This window comes from Podarcis pityusensis (assembly GCF_964106645.2).
Source record: "Podarcis pityusensis genome assembly, chromosome: 2".
Classification (NCBI taxonomy): Eukaryota; Metazoa; Chordata; class Lepidosauria; order Squamata; family Lacertidae; genus Podarcis; species Podarcis pityusensis.
This window is the reverse complement of record NC_138029.1, coordinates 72,842,706-72,862,035: the sequence shown is the minus strand read 5'-3', so window position 1 is coordinate 72,862,035 and position 19,330 is coordinate 72,842,706. Positions and strand designations below refer to the sequence as shown.

The window sequence follows — 19,330 nt, the reverse complement described above, 5'->3', positions numbered from 1 at the left end:
GAACTAAGCGGAACTCTGTTCCGGCACCTCTGAGGTGGGCACCATTACCACTGTAAGAGAGTTCCAGCACCTCCTTTTCTAGAAAAAATAGCACTGGCTGTACCACCAATCTGAAAACTAGGCTCTAGAAGGAAGTGTATGGAGAAGCAAGGAAAGTTTACACCGCTTTCAAATCTAGGTAACCCCCCCCCCCGGGGGGGGGACCACCCTAACTTTATGTGCCCCCAGCAGGTAGGGACTCAGCCTTGTGAATCATATTAAGTCCTTTTATTCTGTTTTCCACAGAAATACCTTGTAGGGCAACTTCCCATACGGAATCACAATACATGAGGTGGTACACTGAAATACTACAAGTTCTCACAGAGCACAGCAGGACACACACATCATTTACAATGTTCAGATAAAGGATTTAGGTCATTGCACTTACAACTGTAAACTTCTTCTTTTGTTTGATGGGTGGTGGTTGGTATTTTTTAAAATTAATTTTTATACAGAACCCCTCCTGCCTCCAAGATAATAAAAATAAAAAAGAATAAGGGAACAACTCAAGATACATGGGAGGCAGGACGAGGGCATGAAAGGTACATGTCATGTGACAGCCACAACAACTCTACAAGACTCTGCTATGCTTTGCAAGAAGAGGAACAGTCCAAAGGAGCCAGTCACAAACACCAGGCTTTGTTTGTTGATCTTTTGTACACAAAAGCAAGAGTTGGCAGGTGTGCTGGTTGGTGAGATGGAGCCCCCGAAAAGGGGCCTGTGAGTTGTTGTTTTTCTTTTTTTTTCTTCATACCACATGAGATTTTTAATTTAGTTTTATTATTTTACACACTGTACAAATATTTACAATGGAAGGGAGGGAGGGAGGTTGTAGCAGCCACTGTTGAGAAAACCTGTAGGGGACACAAATTCAACCTAGAGCCCTGAAGAAGCATCCTCAGATTTTGCACTTGTCATTGTGGGTAATTCTTTGTATATTTGGGGGGGGGGGCAGGGGAACAGGGGAGGCCTGAGTGGCAGGGAAGGAGCTGGGTGGAGAAACGTGCAGTTGTTGCTACCAAATGCCTTGTTCGACTCAAGTTGGAAGCAAATCTCCATTTTGGGAGTCTCTACCCCAGCTTGCCATCCAAGCTGAAGCAGCTGCCAAGAACATATGCTTACCAACCAAGCCTTCCATCCTGTATGTAGGTCCACTATGAGTAGCTGCCACCCCTTCTACTTGGAATTATTTCCAGTCTGTCTATCATCAGAAAGATCCATGAACTCCATAACTGCTATGGTGGCCACAACTCCAAGATGAACCAAACAGGTACGTAGACTGCTGCCAAAACTGGGTCTTTACAATGGGTGATTGCCAACAAGGTGAGTGTGCAGTTTCCTTGCGCATGGAAAACTCAACTAGCATTCTCTGAAGCTAAGGTGACATTTTCTGGTCTCCTCCAATGAGACAGCACAGTGAGGTAGGGCCCAAGTACCTGCTTATGCTTTTATTAGTAGAGTAACCAATTCAACAGTGCAAGGAATTCAAGAGGCAGCCAGCTTGAAAGCATGGCCTCTGCCTTTATCTCCTACATGAATTTCCATGTCCTAAGCCAACTGCTGTATCAAATGATTGGCCTTTGTTCTACAAAGCATTCCACGCTGGTAAAATACCCTGGCTTGGCTACTTTAGAAGACAGCCTCTAGTCTACATACATATGATAACTTTCCCCACCTTGTAATCCATGGGAAGGAATAACATAAGGCTTAGAGGTCACTCAATGGTACCAGAGCAGGAGGGGAAGATAGTGCCAAAGGTTGTGTAGGCAGTATATCTGCATATTGACTGAGAAGCTGGGTTCTTAGCAAACATCTGAACTACCATCAACAGACCTTCCTACTAATATTTTTAGACTTGCAACTCAACATCATGTCTGATACCCATTTGGGTATCAGGTGCAGTTGCACTGCCCGTGTAGCTTCTACCCTGTAGACTTTGACCCTGGTCCCCTTCATCCATCCACACAGCTGGTGGGGATGACTGTATCTCCCTCAGGCAGACACTGGTTCTCATTGCATAGGTGTCTCAGGCAAAAAGGGACCTGCCTTTTCTAAGGCTTTTGGCCAGATCTCTAGTTGGGCACCATAGTGACAAACTAGGAGCACAGGCAATTGCTGTGTGAATGTGCTCTCTAAGATGACAAGGAGAGGCCACTGCTGGCCAAAGATGTTGCAAAGTGTGAGTCTTCTCCAAGTGCACTCCATGGGAACCATGCAAACATGTCTGCCTTTACAGTTTTGCTTATAGTGCCACAGTCCTCTTTTCTTTTTAGTTAGAAGATGAACCATATTATATGCTAGCTGTTCACATGAGTCTCTTGTAACATTAAGGCTTATATCAAAATAATGCAGACCTGGATTAATTACTGTAGAGAGCTCATGTGATTCCAACCCCCAGCTGCCTAAGGGCCACAGCATACATTCCTTTTTCAGCATGCTCCTTTTTTAAGCGCTCACATAAAATAGAAAAGTGTGAAAGCGTGAAACACATTTGCAAGTGTGTTTTAAGTATCAAATAAACCAGGAATACGAGTCAAGGAGTCCTGGTGAGCTGCTGCTCCTTGAGTATCCAGTTGGTACCCAGGTTTGCCTCTGCAAAATGGGTGACGTGGCCCTTAGACTCACTGATCTGTCAGGTTCTCTTAAAAATGTCACAAACTTCTGTGTTTGCAAGAACCTCTCGTGTAACAGAGGTAGTTGCCTCTTAACCTTTCCCCTTCTCTGTCAGAAAAAGCTCATACAGTTTTGTTCCCATTTTTGCAGAGCTCTGTCTTTGAGTCTTACCATGAGGAAAAGGCCCTGCACCATCATTGCACCAAGGGTGCTTGGTATGGCGGAAGTGAGTTGAAACGGTCTCTGTTCTGGAACCTACTTCAGCTTAAACTGCACCGCTCAGTGGCTGTCAGCCTCCCATTGTCAGGAGCTGCCATTTAGTAGGTCTTTATTCATTAACATTGTGCTTGTGGGAACAGGAGACATCACTGCTGTTTCCCAGGTTATGAACTTAGGGGAGGGGAATAAGGTGCTTTCTTTGCACTAACTGATGCCACACTGCTCAAATTGTCCATGCAGAATTTATTGGGGTAACTGAGTCTTGGAACACCTCCCCCAGCCTGTGGTGCTCTCGAACCAAGATAGAATTTGGGCTTAATATTTTTTTGGTCAGGAGGAATGTGCTTCAAGTCTCAAGAAAGCCCAGGAAGACCCTTGAACTGGACACTAATGGCTACTCCAGGGAAGGATGTGGCAAAGGACCAATAGTTAATGAAGTTCCACAGGACACATCTGGTGTTACATTCTGCAGGATAATTATGCTTCATGGTGTCACTGACAGGCCTTCAATAACAAGTGCATAAATCTGCTAATGGCATTCAGAAGTGATGATGAACCAACTGGAGAGAGAGAGAGAGAGAAAAAAAAAAAACCTCAAGCAAAGAACGGCAAGCATTCTAAATAGATGAAACCGTGCAGAGAAGTAGCAAGCCATGCTCTACAACAGACAGAGACAGTCACCGGCTCTATGGCTACCCTTTGGCAAAAGTGTCCCTCGGATGGGTCAAGCATGCCACTAATTGAAAACTTCATACGCACAGGTGTTCGATATAAAGATACCTATCCAGTTTCTCAATAGCACATTTGCAATTAAATCCTTATACATAACATTGAACTTATTAAATATTAACAGTTGTTTTTTTAAACTTTTTTTGTTTTGTTATTTCATTGCATAGAACATTAGACATGAGAATCATTTTGCTGTTACCCACGGTGAATGGAAGCTCCTATGAGTCACACCAATGAATTGTTGCTCTTGAGCATGCTCAGTGTGGACGAGAGACGGGCAGGAAACAGACAGCGCAGACAAATGGGAGCCAGAGCATCCATACACTTGCTGGATTCTTTACAGCAAAGGAAAAGAGGAGCCGTTTCACAGGGTTTTCTTTCGGCTCTCGCGGGTAACAGTGCCAGGAGCTCCTCGCCAGCAGGTTCAGCAACATCCTGCCCCCAGGGAGCTCCTCCATCGTTCTGAGCATGCCCACTGGTAATGGCTTAAGAAGGACTTGAATTGCACAGTAGTAGTAGGAAGGAGGATGGCAGAGGCAAGCTCTCCTGATCTCATCACACTGGATTGTGCTCTTTTTTGTAGCCTTCTGCACTCTATTGCTTCTACCGACAACAGTCCATGTGCTAACGCAGGACAAAGCAAAGAGGAAAAACAGTATGTTCGATACAAAGTAAAAAACAAAAACTGAGAACAAAAAAGAACCTCACAAAAAAAGAAAATTTAAAATAAATCCAAACCCCCAGTTGCTGGGTGCTGATGAGGTATACGCATAAATAAAAGTGGAATGATTAAGGCTGTTTTTGAAATAAAAATAATCCCCAGGCATACATAAAACAATGCACAACACTAACAACGGAAAGCACTGCCATTTGAATGCTTTAGAATGGCTTCAGGATGGCTTTGGGGTGGCTGATAGACATGCCTGGCCAGCATTTGCTTCAGTCAATAGTCAGCCAGTTTGCACTGCCTTTCAGAGTCCTATGGCCTCTTATCTCAGTGGTGAAACAGTGTTAGGTCCTAGTCGAAGTTCTCTTCATCCCATGCTTTCCATTGCAGGGAGGATGAGAGGGAACAAACACTGTGCAGGCGGAGCGACCGACAGGGCAAACTGGAATGTGAAGAGCAGAGCCTCCAGCTCCCAGCCCTCGACTCAAGCACATCTTGGAGAGTGGGAAAAACCTATGAAGATTCTAGAGTTAAAATTCAGTAAGAGAGAAAACTCTGCGTATAATCTCAAGAAAGGGCCATGGCTCCCAACATTAGACCTTAGGCACAAATGGAACCACCGCAGTGAGTAGTCTCTGGAGCCCCAGACATCCCCTCCAGGATCAGGGAAGTGGCCAGTCTGTGTGACAAGCTGGGACCGGGCCATGTTCTGTAAACGTCTTTTATGTACATCTTCTCAGACTAAGCGTCTGCCTTCACCCCTTGGGGCTCATGCAACGAACACCGTGGAGTTGACAGCAGGCGGCTTCTGAAAGCCTTTTGCGACAGTTGGCTCAGATGTCCTCAAGGAGCTTCTTATGGGATCCACTGGCAAATGTCTCCATAAAGATCTCTTCCGCCTTCCATCTTGCAGCCTAGTGGTTTTCCATGGTTTCAAAAGCTTGATGAGACAAAAGAGAGAATCAGAAATATTATATTTACAAGAGGTCATTCACAGAAACACAATTTCTTGCCATGCCATGGTTTGGCACAAATTTTCCTGATCCTCTCTGGATATTCACTCACAGCACCACCTGAGAAAGTTCTGCTGTACTGTACTGTACTGTTTATGGCTGCAGTGTGCCTCTCTCATTTCTCAAAACCAAAGCACAAAAGCAACCCAAAGAACTAGCCAGAAAAGACCACCAATCAAAGAGCCTGAACAGTTTACATAATGACATCAGCTGCCCACGCTTACTGAGATGCAACTGTTTCATACTGGGGTTGTCTAAAACTGAGGATTGAAAGAGCCAGCACTTTCCCCAAAGAGATTTGTTGTTTACTTTCACCTCTCCACTCAAACCCGGGGGCAGACCTGGCTCACACTGTAATGTACAGACTGAGGCAGCAAGTGTAAGAAGCTACCCACTTACCTCAGCTGGGATAAGTTCAATTTCCCCCTCAAATCAAAAAGCATGCAGTCCTTTCAGTGAGCTCTCTAAAATGGACAAAAACACAGACAGGGCCATGAAAGGAGATAGTGCTGTAAGTGGCAAAGCTCTGAGCACACCCAGGGGATGGAATCAACCAGACAAAAATATTCTCTCTCTGCTTGTGGCTCAGGGCTGTGGCCCTGGGGCCTATGCAGGCTTGTGCTGCTACCCACATTCTGGAGCTGCCACGGGTCTCTCTGCCTCTTCCCCTCATTTCAACTCTTCCCAAGGTAAGAGTGTTCTGCATATGGCACACTGGCTTTCCTGGAACTTAGCACAGCAATGCACAAAACAGGTTCTTTCCCCTCCCGCTTCCAGATGAGCTGCTGTGTTCTATTGATAGAGCAAAAAGAAAGGATTGTTGTCTGCTGCCTGCAGTGAGAGGACTGCTAATAACAGCTGCTTTCCCCAAAACAGTCACTGCAATATTGTGCTGAGCGAAGCGGTATTTCTTAGTCAAAATAAGCAGCAAAGAGCAAATATCCTCACTCATGCCTTCTTCTTATGCCCCCCGTTATCCATTTTACATCTGGATTGCTGGTCTGGGGGCTTAAGTCTTTAAGGCTGTGGCTGATAGAATAAATTTTATGCCACAGCAAAGAAATTTTGATGCCTTACCATAACAGACAACAGAGTTAAGCACCAAACAAATGGGACACATTTCTACACTTGGTTCCAAACAATCTATTTATTGGCCATTCATCCTGATTTGTTTGCACAGCATTTGCGGGGACAACACCAGTTATTTATGGAGCATCCATACTGATTTGTTTGCAGGGAGGTTATATGACATTGTGCCAACTACGTGCTATCCCACACCTTAATTTTCTTGCTTCCTCTATCACAGTATCAGAGTTCACCCAGTGGGGTGCAGCTGCGACATCCTGGCAGGTGTTTCACTGCTGCTTAATATGAGGAGGAAGAAGGGGAAGGAGGAGATGGCAGGGAGGCTGGTGTGGCATGGTTACCATGGCAGGAGCAAAGGAATAGCCCCACTGTTGAGCCCACACCATCCTGGCCTCCCTCTTGCCTAGTCCCTCTCGCTCCTGGTTAAGCAGCAGAGGCACTGCTGCAAGGAACTTAGCGTTGCAACTCTGCTGTAGCAGGCGACCTGCTGTTTTGCTCCCTCATGCTTTATCATCTCTTTTTCCCCGCCACGGCTGTCCCCAGACATGCTGTCCTCTGTGTCTAGAACATCTTCCTGCTGTATATAAGAGTATTTAGTGCCTCAGCCTCCTTTAAGCCCTTCTTCTTTAGAATCGTAGTGTAGAGTTGGACGGGGCCCCGAGCGTCATCTAGTCCAATGCAGGAATGTCAGCTAAAGCATCATGACCGATGGCCATCCAACCTCTGCTTAAAAACCTCTAAGGAAGGAGATTCCTTTAACAAGGCCTTTCCCAAACTCAGATGGTTAACAGCAGGTTTCCTCAACCTCGGACCTCCATATGTTTTGAGACTACAATTCCCATCATCCCTGACCACTGGTCCTGCTAGCTAGGGATCATGGGAGTTGTAGGCCAAAAAACATCTGGAGGGCCAAGGTTGAGGAAGCCTGGTTAAGAGTGTGGTGCTGATAACGCCAATGCTGGTAAGGGCCAGCTGCATATTCCTGCATTGCAGGGTGTTAGACTAGATGATCCTCAGGATCCCCTCCAACTCTATGATTCTTTGAAACCATCCTAGCCACACCAACCTGCACCTTCATTTCCTCCTCCGTGTCAGTCCCTGCCTTCCCCTGCCCCCACTAGCTATATCCACCTAATACAGACTGTAAGAAGTCTGAATGGGGACTGTCTCTTTTCTCTAAGTCTGTACAGTGTGTAGCATGCTGTGGACATTAAACAAACATTTAGCAGCAACAGGATATACTCTTGACTGGAAGTGGCACGGCTTACCTAAACTGTCAGGCAAATTGCCATAAGCTAAGCAGGATCTCATATGACTAGGTAAAAGAAATATCTCCTATGGGCTTTGTCTCTTGGGGGCCATCACTGAGCCTTGATGAAAGCCAAGTATCTGATCTCATCCACATCCTCAGAAGAATGTAGGAATGGAGGCAATGAGGTGACACTCACTGTTATACCCAGAGTCTAGTGCGGCAGACTGAATTCCAATGGATTCTTCATAGGTTTTTCCAGTGCAATGATGAGATCTCCATTTATTCTCCCAAACTCCTGCCAGGGTGATAGAGAGACACACATAAGAAAAAGATATGGCTATTAGGAAAGAAAAATATACATGTGCAGAAAAAAAAGAAAAATGTCAGAGTAACTGAAGGGGGCGCTTGGATTAACAGAACACTAGGTTAGCTCTGATGTTAGGGTGCTGCAGCAATGAAAGGCGCCTGTTGAGGAACAGAAGTTGAACCAAGCTATGAAACAGGAAATTACGCCAGGACCTCTTTCAATGGCAATGGCCAGAGAAGATGAAATGTATCAGGGGTTTTGCTTGGCAGCTGTAATGTCATTGGGGATTGTGTATATATACTTTGTTGGAAGCCACCCAGACTGGCTGGAACTGCCCAGTCAGATGTGTGGGGTACAAGAAATAAATTATTATTACCACAACAAAAAGCGACTCACCCAGCGATGTTCTCTCACCAAAATGATGTGAATTTCTTGCCAAAAGCTGACACAGCTATGGGAGTAAAGATAAGAGAAATAAATGCCATCAGCATATGTGGTACCGAAGACTGGCTGCATCTTTTCCCCACTCACCTCTTTCCCACTGGATCTTCAGTTTTTAGGGCCCTTCTTCTATTTCACAAGAGCCCCTCCTCCATATTATCAGCCTTCACATTGCCAGCCCTGTTATCACCCTCTGTCCCCACATCTCTGTTTGTGACACAGGAAGGGACTATGGCTACATGCTTTGCATATAGAAGGAAATTCACTTCCTGGCATTTCAAGTAAAAAAGGATCTCCCAACAGAAGGGTTGGCCTGAGCTGATGGAAAGCTGCTGCTGGCCACTGGGATAAGGCAATTCTACTTTAGCCCTTAGTGATCCTCATCATCAAGTGAGCACTTATGGCCTGCCGTGTTGATGGTCTGCTATGCTAATGTGGCTTTTTCCTTCAGTGTTCTACCACCCAATCCCCATTTTCTTTGTTTTGATTTTGTCTTCACAGCTTTTACTTTTCTTGCTGGCTTCTTATTTCTTGTATTCTCACATAGGTGTAAATTAGAACAAGGGCTGTGGCTCAGCAGCGGAGCATCTGCTGTGAGTGCAGAAGGTCCCAGGTTCAGATTTCTGCCTGCTCCGGAGAGGCCTGAGGGAGACTCCTGCCTGAAATCCTAGAGAGCCACTACCAGTCAGTGTAGATAACACTGAGCTAGACGGACCAGTGGTCTAAATTAGCAGTTGCCCTGCAGTTCTGCCATTTGTCCTGAAAGAAGTGTTGAACAAATCCACGTGTGCAAGCATGAAGACAGGTGAGCTGTCTCCAGGAGCAAATCCCGCATGCTTTGACATGGGGCACCCAAGAAAGATGCCTCTGAAACCTCTCACCTTCTGTCAATTTGCCTGCTTGTTCTGCTGCCCCTCCTGGCAGGATTTTGGAGAAGACGCTCTCTCCTTCAGCTCCTGGCAGTCCAGTCGCTGCCCCTGCAGAAGTGGGAGCACCTGCTGGTTTGGAACCTATCTTAATGCCTGTTGGAGAGAAAGAAATTGATTTGTATGGATTTATTTAGCTGCATATATGCATTTATTTAAATATATATCTTCCCATATCACCAAGGGTAGGTCCAACTGGCAATTTGCATATACCCCCCGCCCCACATTCATAGGCCATAACCAATCTCTGTCTAACCGCCTTCACCAGAAAATGATGGCCACACTATTTCTAAGTGTGTTAACCAAGCTGCACAATGTGTTGGTGAGATATCAGTATGACAGGCACAAGAAACGACTAAAACTTCTTGGTGAAAAAAGTATTTTAAATTGGAGCTGAATGATGAGAGAACTTAACTTACAGTCATTTCCCCAACTGGTTAATGAGACAGGAGTGGGAAGCCTTTTATTTTTGACAGCTATGCAAAGCGAACCTATTGTACCCTATGTGGAATGAAGCTGGAGGCTGCTTTTGGGCATTCTACTTATGTTTATCTTTTCTATGACATACAGAATACTAGTTTCAAGTGAATTAATTCTACGCTGACTGGCCTACACTCTGGGGCCAACCATGGCTAAATGACCTAAAGCATTTGCCTTCTTAATCTCAGGTAGGACATCCCCCCCATCCATAGTAGATGGTCTTGGAACTCCCTTTGACTTCAATCTAATCGTCCCTCAGAGAGATCTGAGCCTACTGAACTACTGGTGCTGCCTCCCTTTTTAAGGAAAACACATACAATTGCAGGTGCTGGAAAGGAGCTACTGACCTCCTGCTGCTGCTCCCAGTGGCTGTGTTTGGGGTGCTTTCCCCACCTGTGGCACTTTTGTGGTAGGTTTGGATGCATCCATCTGTTCTGCTTTAGACTGTAATATAGCAAACAGTGATTTATGTATTTATTTAATGCAAATGAGAATGAATAATGGTAAAATGAAGCCCATCTCCTGGGGTCTTTCTTTTAGCCTTCTTCCTAGAGTTTAATTGCCAGGTCATCCTGGCTGTCTCACAGCAATCCTTATCCACCCACCCTATTCTCCACCAGATACTCCCCACCCTCTAGGATTCCTGAGGTACTGCCTGTGATCTCCATCAAGAAAGCTACATATAAAGCTCCTATACAAAGGCCATTTCCTTAAGTGCATTCCTTTCCTTTCCTTTCCTCTCCCCTCCCCTCTTCTTTGTCTGTGTCCGAACTGCCCCCTCTGTAACTTACTGCAGCCTATTGTTAGTTCCATGAAACACTACTCTGCTGAGAAGACTCCATTCTCCATAGCGACCTAGTCAGTCCACAAATGCACATTTCCTTGCTTTGACATTCTAAGGTGAGGCAATCCCAGCGCGACTCCTGTACTACAGAACAGGCCATCGCTTAGCCCAGCCCTCTCACCCGACATGGGGCAAAACAAGTTGTGGTCAGCTCTGAGGGACCTACTGTATAACTGACCCCGAGCAAAGGCACGTAGGTACTTACTGGTCCCGCTGGGTGAGTGCCAGGTTGTGCTTGGAGGGCAGATTGGGGTTTGCCTGCTGGCTGGGCTTGGCCAGGTTGTTGTTGGGCTGGCCGTGAGGAGGGCTGGGCTTGGGTTCCTGCTGGCGGTGGCTGCTGCTGCTGCTGCACCCTAGCTTGCTGTTGCTGTTGCTGAGAAGGTTGTTGCGAGGGAGCTGCTTGCTGCTGCTGCTGCTGCTGCTGTCTGCTCGACGGCTGCTGCTGCCTGGATGACGGCTGCTGCTGCTGCTGCCCAACTTGCTGCTGCCTCACTTGCTGCTGCTGTTGGTGCGAAAGAGGCTCCGATTTTGGCTGCTGAGATGGCGGCCCATGTTGCACCTGCCTCTGCGATTTTTGGGACTCTGAGGTATGATGGTAGCCCGATGGCTGCCGAGACTGCTGGGAGTACTCTGAGGAGCTGGAAGGATAACCTGGCTGCGCTCTTATATCGGCCTGCTGAGCCTTCTTCTGGGAAGAGGGCTGCCCATGTCCGCGTGACTCGTGGCGGCCAGCATCTCTTGGATGTTGCCTGGATGACCTCTTTGGCAGGTCATCGGTGGAGTGCCGGGAGGAGGACGAATGCCTCCCGTAGTCTCCATGGTGCCTGTGTTCTTTGGAAGAGGAGTGTCGCGGGTGAGAGTAGTCATCGTGATGCCACATGTCTTCATCCGGGGGCTCGTCATAGTCATGATAGGTGTGCTTAACTGGACCCCTCCTTTGGGAGGATGAGGAGTGGCCACCATAATGCCTCATCCTCTCCGAACGAGGTTCCCTCGGCTTATCAAACCAGTCTGTCTCCTCCTGACCCAAGTGATAGGCTTCAGAAACCAAAAACAAATCACAGTCAATCCCCTCATCCACAGTTGGGAATGTACCCCAGGATGAAGCCATGCAATGGATTAAAAGAAAGCAAGGAACCGATCGCATGCACACAGGATATGCCACAGTAGCCGCTTGGGAAATAGATATCTATAAATAAACAGGAATCATAGCACAGTATCACACTGAACAAGCAGTGAGCAGAGCACCAGTAGGACATGCAGAGTGCAGCATGCTAACACAGAACCACCAAAACAGAAAGCAAAATGCGGGAGAAAGGCACCTGGCAAGGAAACGGAGGCTGTGGTATTGTCCTTGCAAATATGACCCGCTTGGGCATGCTCTGGGGTTAAGTTACCACAGGTAGCCATTACCTTCACTGTCTGAAACAACACAGTGTGAATCATCCATGATGTAACCTTCTTCATGCTTGTAAGAGTGGGTTCTTGGCACATCTTTGATATGTTCTTGTACATCAGGCAATGAGTGACTGGAGCAGAACTGAGAGCAGCTGTCCCCAGCAGACTGAGGGAGAGGCCCACCCGAGGACCGCGATACGCCCATGGACTTCCCCAAAGGACTGATGGGGCTCTCTTCTTCTGAGGTTTGTGTGCGAATAGGAGGTCGCCCGCGACTTTGACTCATGCTAAGGGAAGAAGGTTTGGAACTGCCTCTCTGAGGCCTCTCCATGCTCTCTCTCTCGTAGGACCTGCTCCTGATCTCGCGGCTCGACATTCTCTCCGACACATAGCCGGACGATCTGGATCGCCCGCCACTGTATGCCCTGTCATCTTCTTCCATCGTATCCCTGGCAGACCCACCATAGTACTTCTGCTGTTCATATACATTCTTTTTGAGGCCGTATGTGATGTCGTCTTGCATCTTCTTTGCTCTGGATGCCACACTGCTGCTGCTGACTGACGTGGTTGCTGGGTAAGAGGCCAGGTCTGATTCCACATCTCTCGCTTCTTCTATAGGGGAGAATTTTGAGATCTTCTGTTCCATACCTTGTTTCCGATGCTTGCTGCGTTTGGAAGAGATGACAGCTGGGGCCAAGTTTTTGGAAGAGTGCTTCTGCACTCCCATGGTGGACCCAGGCTTGTCTGGGCGAGTGGAGTGCCTGTAATCACTGTCCCCATAGTAGTAGGAGCCAGAGCTACCCGACATCCTCCCATTGCTCTCTGGGCCCCTATGGTAGCCTCTCCCACGATGGTCAGGGCCGTGGTGATCATACATGTCCTCCTCTGACTCTTCTCCCTTTGGGTAGCAACAAGGCCTGCTGGAGACATCTGTGTCTGTGAAGTCACTCTTTTCTTTCATATATCGCCCATTACTGCTCTGCAACTGCGAATCTCCTTTTTGGCCCTCTGCTGAGGTGCTCTCTTTGGTTAGTTCACTGATGTCATCAATCATTACATAGTTCCGAGGAATGTTCTGCTCCAGGTTGGTGTAGAGGGAGTCAGAGGAATAGCTGGTCGAGGGACTTTGAGCTACACCGCTCCTATCCACCAGCCTTCCTTCTGGCGGCTTGTACTGGTCGTAGCTGCTGGTCACAGTTGTGGTGCTGTATGTCACTTCTGGAGTTGCGGCTGAGATGACCACAGTGGGGTTGCCTATTACTTCATAATTAGTGGGCATCTTCTGCTCGAGGTCAGCTAGCGATGTCTGCCGCGGTTTCTGGGAGGTGGTGTGTGTGTCCGCGTGGGTCTGGAAAAGAGCGCTCTGTGCTGGCTGCAGAGGTGTCTGACTGGGATACGTGGTCTGTGCTTGGTAAGGTGGCCGGAAGCCTTGGTGACTTTGCAGAACCTGTTCAGACTGATACCCGGTGCTTGGAGTAAAGCTGTGACTCTGGTATGTCGTTTGGGAAGGGTAGGCTGGCATCTGGCTTGCTTGGAATCCATTCTGTGCAGGGACATTGCTTGCTGAGGGGTAGTGTGGAGGCTGAAACCTTGCTTGCTGGAATGCGGCTGGGGCTGGTGGGGCAGCTTGTCCTGAGTACTGATACGGGGTGTAAGAGGAGGCTGATGTGTACTGTGCACTGGAAAAGTCAGCGTACTGATTGGAAGGGGCAGTACTAGGCCTCGTCAGACTCTCATAGCCAGAGAGTCGTAGGTTGTTGAGCTCGCTGTCAGACATATAATCCCTGTTTTCCCCCAAGCATCTCAGGTAGGGATAGTCACGGACGTTCCGGTCCTTCAGCAAAGACTCTTTTCTCTGCGTAATCCCCAGTTCCAAGTACTTCAGTTTGGCATCAATCTCCTTTTCTTCTTCATCAAGCTCAGCCTGTTTCTTCCGCAGCTTTGTGGACTCGTGCTCCACTAGCTTCAAGTCGCGGTCAATGTCTTTGAGGAGGCTGGCCTTCGTCACCTGAATGGCTGGCCCTGCCACTCCCTTCTGCATGAGGCCCGGCATGTACATCTGTGAGTGAGCTTGGCTGGCCAGAGGGAGATGAGCTTCTTCTGGTGGGGGGCTAGGCAGTGTCCGTTTCACTTTCCGAATGAGGGTGTTTGACTGCAGGGTTGAAATCTAGAAGGTAATGGAAAGCTTAATTTAGATAGCAGGTAACCATGTGTGTGAAAGAACACATTTCCATTTTTAGTTACCAGGTGGGTGTATTACTCAACAGTGGGGTTCCTATCTTCTAAGACAGGCCCATTACATATATCTCATATTTTACCGCACCCTTTTCAAGCTCTAAGTGGCATAGATGATTCCCTCCATCATTTAACCCCCCATCCCTCTTTGAGGTAGGTGAGGCTGAGAGTGACTGGCCCAAGTGAGCTTTGCCGAGTGGATAACTGAACGCTGGTCTCCCAGGTCCTAGTCCCACACTTTTAAATACTACATCACACTGGCTCTAATCTTGTGATGGAGACAAAGTGTAACCTTGCACATTAATGGTTGTTAAAACTCACCAGGACTCAGAAGCACTTGAGTCACAAGGATGCCACATGCAGCCAGACCAATGAGGACAAGCGACATGAATTATAGTCCTTTATTAGCAAAGCACTTGGTTACATCAGCTGCTAAGGTGCAAGAGATATGCACGCCCCTTCCTACTAACTAGCTGCCTAGGAAATCTACCTCTGCAGAATGGTGCTCTATCTTGGAGAGTTGGAGCAACAGTGTGGCCCCGCCCCTTCCTGCTTTCTTAGCTCCCGCCCCTTGTCTGATGTGGTGTGCGGAAGCACCAGTTGCTCCCCTCACTTCAAGCCTCTCCTTGAGCAGAGATACAGCGGAGGTGGGGAGAGAAGGGATCTCAAAGGTCAGCTTCCGAGACCACTTCCAGCTTTTCCTTCCTCCTTTCCCCGTTTCTGACTCCCCAGTTTCTTCCTCCTGACTCCCCTCGATCTCCTCAGAACCTCACAAATCACTGGCCCCTTCTGAGGGGTCCTCCCCACCACCACCCATAGCTGTCAACTTTTCCCTTTTCTTGCGAGGAATCCTATTTGGAATAAGGGAATTTCTCTTAAATAAAGGGGAAAGGTGCCACCACCTGTCTCCTCTTCCCACACATTCCCCCAGCCGTCATGCTCCTGCCCGTCTCTGACACAGAATCCTCAATGATTCTATGTACCATATTGGCCCAAATACAAGCCACAGTTTTATTTTCTTTTAAATTCCAACCGTGAAAAGTTAAAGTGTGGCTTAAATTCACAACCTTACAAAAGCTGGCTTTTACGATATCGTTGCTGAAACAGACATATGGTAAAATGGAATGGGTGTGAGTACCTGTGGAATTTTAAGGGAGTGACTTATATTCGGGTACAGAGGCGTAGCAAGCCCAGGTGGTACCCAGTTTGGAATTTTTTTTGTCACCCCCCCCCCACATTGACAGCTGTGGTAGGCTTGGGAGTCGCGGGCAGGCACCAAATGTCATCCCCTCAGTGATGAAACCTGGGGTGGTCTGCCCCCGCTCCCTATGCTTCTGCGTCCCCACCCCCGCGACTCCCAGGTACCCCAAGCCATCGGGGGAAGGGGGGGAGCTATGCTGCTTTGCCAGGGTGCTGGCAAAGCTGCGCAGCTTGTCCTCTCAGGAGCCACGGCTCCCATCCGTCCCCTTCCCTCTCTCCCCGGCTCGCTGTAAAGCAGCAAAGCAGTAGCCACTTATCGCGAGCCGGGGAGCGAGGGAGGCTGGGAGGGAGCCCCCCAGCTCGCTGTGAGCGACTCCTACTGGCGGCGGAGGGATCTCACCGTGTCCGTACGGCGCTCCAGCGGCGCCAGTGGCAAACCGCTATGTACAGAGCATGTGTGGTGTCGGTATGCACAGCGCATGCGTGTGACACAGTGCATGCGTTGTATGTAGCGGTTTGCCGCCGCTGCCACCAGAGAGATGTATGGACGGTGGTGGGATCCTCTGCCCGCAGCTGCAGCCATGAGCAGAGGATCCTCCACATTTGCCTGTGGCGGCGCGATGGCTGCTCGTGCTGACAGGCCCGGGCCGGGGCAGCAGGGCAAGCACCCCACGGGGTGCCAAGACACCTGGGGGTGTCTTGTCACCCCCCCAGACATGGGACACAGGGCGCACCGCCCCCCCCGCCCCCAGCTTGTGACACCACTGTTTGGGTGCAGCTTATATTCGGGCCAATATGGTAATGATTCTGCTTAATGATGCTTCACCCTCTCCATTATATTAAATTAAATTAGGTTAACGAAATTGTATTTCTATGGAGGTTTTGAAATTTGGCAACGCCCTAGATTAGCATGTCCATGGCTCTTTCTGCTAAAGTACTCACTGGATATAGAGTACCAGCACTTGTTTTTATTTTATTCATTTGCAGCACATGGCAGCCATTTTGTGCTGGCACCCACGACACTTTTATCATTATATGAGTAGAGGTGCCTCATTCTTTTACCCCCTCCCCCCAAAAAAACACCCACTGAGAATGTTCAATTCAGGAAGCCTTTGGGTGGTTATCTTCAAAACTAAAATGTACAACTAAAATATACTGTATACAAATTCTCATGATTTGGGGCAGGTGTGTGGGGGACTGCTTCTTAATATTGGAAAGGCTAAGTTGAATAATGATGTTAATGGCAATATTATACTATATGAATCACCACAGCTACTGACATTGAGGAAATGAGTTCTGAAAGAAGCAGGAATCAGCTTGAATATTTTTCTCTAATGAGCCAGAACAAAAATCAACTCAGTCTGGTTCACAGATTTTTTTTAAAAAATAAAAAAGTTAAAATAAAAATCTCTGCTTGGATTATCTTGGGAAGATTTCTGCTTTTGCAGGCAAAGCAAGTTTCTAATAATGCAAAATTTGTCTGTCTGGGAAAAGCACTCTTATTTAGTCTGAAGGTGTAAATCCACTGTCTTTGAAGTTCAGATGATCCTGTGATTATTATTATTTTTTGGTCTTGCTTTTGTGGAAGCCCAAGCCAAACAGTATGTAAAATCCAGGTGGAAGGAAATCTCCCCAAAGGTCTTGCCACCTTGGCAGATCTTACATAACCAGTGGAAATATGAGACCCTAACAATGCTAGAGAACAACGTTTTGCAGTGTTAGAGTATCTGAGGTCATGCAAGTAACATATTTTGAAATGAATATACAGGATCAGTAGGGCCCTAGAAAGAGACAGCTATCATGTAGATCTTGGAGGAGGGGATAACAGCTATTCCATCAGTATCTCTGATTGGTCTCTAAGGGCCATGCAGCCTGCAGGTTTCCATTGGGCCAAGCAGAGAGGGCAAGGATGCCTTGCAGGCAAAATGTCATCTGTCTGACATGAAGACATTCTGATGAGCAGAAATATTAACAATTAGCTTTTGGGCAGTCAGAGATCATTTCATGAGTATTTTCATAGCAGCCAGTTTTTGTTTCTCATGAGAGCTGCTTTCCCACACAGGGCCTGCTAGCCCTAGGTCACCAGTGGTGTCCCTGGGCAAGTGTCTCTAGCCTTCTTAGAAAGAAAGTTATGGGGTAACATTTGCAGGTCCCTTCTAAGTGATTTCTGTAAAATGAGAGTGGCTACCTAGTATATTTTTGCTTTTTCCTGGGGAATGCTCCCTGTTGTTATTAGAGAGCAACAGCATCTATCAGTGTTGGATCTCCATAATCAGGACCAGCAGAACATAGCTGACTTTCCATGGCAAGAATAAGGTTGTCAGTGGTGGGCATCTAATTTTGTGTTATGCCACCCCTGCCTTCATGGCAGTCATTTTGAGACCTGGAACTCTCTGAAATTTCATAATGTGCCCACTAGTCCAAAAAGGTTGGTGACTTGTGCCCTGGAGGAATGGTGCAGTTTCGCAAAAGCACACTTTCTTGCTTCTCTATTGCTTTCAGCAGTCACCCTTCATTGCAGGGGAAAAACAGAAAGATAAATGATAAGATATGTGATGCAAGCCTTTTGATGTAGCAGGCTTAACTTTAAACAACAAAAGAGTAGATAGATCCTCACTTTCATTTTTCTGGGATATCACCAACCTGTTGATCTCCCAAAAATCTTTGTACAGGCACCAGACATAACTCGATCTTCATAAAGTTTCAGTATATATCAGGCTAATGTGGCCTTGCTATGTTTTGAGATTTTCAAGGCAGGTATTAACCTGTGATTCCTTTATATCCTGAACCATCTAGAAGTATTGCACTTTTAGAGAAAGGGAGCAGAGAGGAAACAAGGGATACAGAGAATGAGAAGGAAAGGAAAAAGTGTGAGAAAGGAAGAGAGGCTTACATAGTTCCACTGCTCTCTGCCTCACACCTGTTCAATGCATTGGTAGCTTGTGATACTTACAGTGCACTTATAATGCAGCCATATTTAGCCTTCTCCCTTGCACTCCTGCATCGGGAGGACATGTCTCAACAGTCCATTTTGCAGCAACAGGGCTCACGACAAGCAGCATTTGGATTCCTACATCATCTTAGGTAATTGTCTTTTAAAAGCCATGCAACAGCTCCAGCAGCAATTGCAGAAGGGAGATTTCTGCCGCTGAAATTTGGGCAGCAAGTATCAGTGGGTATCAGCTGGTTCTTCCAGATTCTAGAGCTGACAAGGAACACTCTTAGACCTAAGTGTCATTGCTATCTTGGCCTGTCAAAGCAGTTGATTTTCAGGGATTTCTCTCACTCCTCAGCTGCAGGATGTCAATAGAGAAGGAGAGAGAATTGCGGCAGATCCTGCAGTAGCAGCTCCAAGAAGAACTGAACAGCACATAAAACAGGCTGCAGCTTTGAAGCCACACGCTGAAGAACGAGGAAATTTCTCCCTTTTTTACTGCATACAATTTGTAGTGCCCTAAACAATAGCAGACTATACCTAGGTGAGTTCCACACATTCTCAGTGCATATGTCAATCAGAAGTGTTTATACTGTAGAGGTAGGTCTAGTGCTGGTGAAATCAACAGAATTTCAGTAGTGACCCAGGATAAATGACAGCGTGGAGGAGTCAAATGAATCTGCCAAGAGTTTGAGTCTGCATCATTTGTAAAATGTGTCATCTCTCATGTGTGTCTAACCTATTAAAGTACATCATGTAGTGCTGAGCTGAAGTGGAGGTGGTGGGGGAGAGCTGTGGAAGAAGCATGAAAATAATCTTGAAATGGAAATAAAGGGGAAGTTGTGGACCCTTTGAAATGACGGTTTTTGCATGAAAATATTGAAGTTCATGAACATTTTACACATCACTACCACTATGCATCCTCAGCTAGTAGCTGATACACAGA

At 47.1% G+C, this 19,330-nt stretch overlaps 1 protein-coding gene across 4 annotated transcripts in view; it reads right to left on the bottom strand.

Moving 5' to 3' along the window:
- Positions 1-252: 252 nt before the first annotated feature.
- Positions 253-19,330, bottom strand: part of BSN (bassoon presynaptic cytomatrix protein) — a 196,539-nt gene continuing 177,461 nt past the window's right edge. The window contains exons 6-13 of one of the 4 annotated variants that reach the window (XM_080996376.1): positions 12,030-14,181; positions 10,822-11,654; positions 10,120-10,216; positions 9,248-9,388; positions 8,322-8,376; positions 7,815-7,913; positions 5,680-5,744; positions 253-5,207 (exon numbers count right to left, since the gene is read on the bottom strand). In XM_080996376.1, coding sequence (XP_080852502.1) covers positions 8,336-8,376; positions 9,248-9,388; positions 10,120-10,216; positions 10,822-11,654; positions 12,030-14,181 — 3,264 coding nt within the window. In that variant the 3' untranslated portion in view covers positions 253-5,207; positions 5,680-5,744; positions 7,815-7,913; positions 8,322-8,335. The remainder of the gene's footprint in view (positions 5,208-5,679; positions 5,745-7,814; positions 7,914-8,321; positions 8,377-9,247; positions 9,389-10,119; positions 10,217-10,821; positions 11,655-12,029; positions 14,182-19,330) is intronic. The other 3 variants (XM_080996378.1, XM_080996375.1, XM_080996377.1) reach the window with 3 other exon arrangements.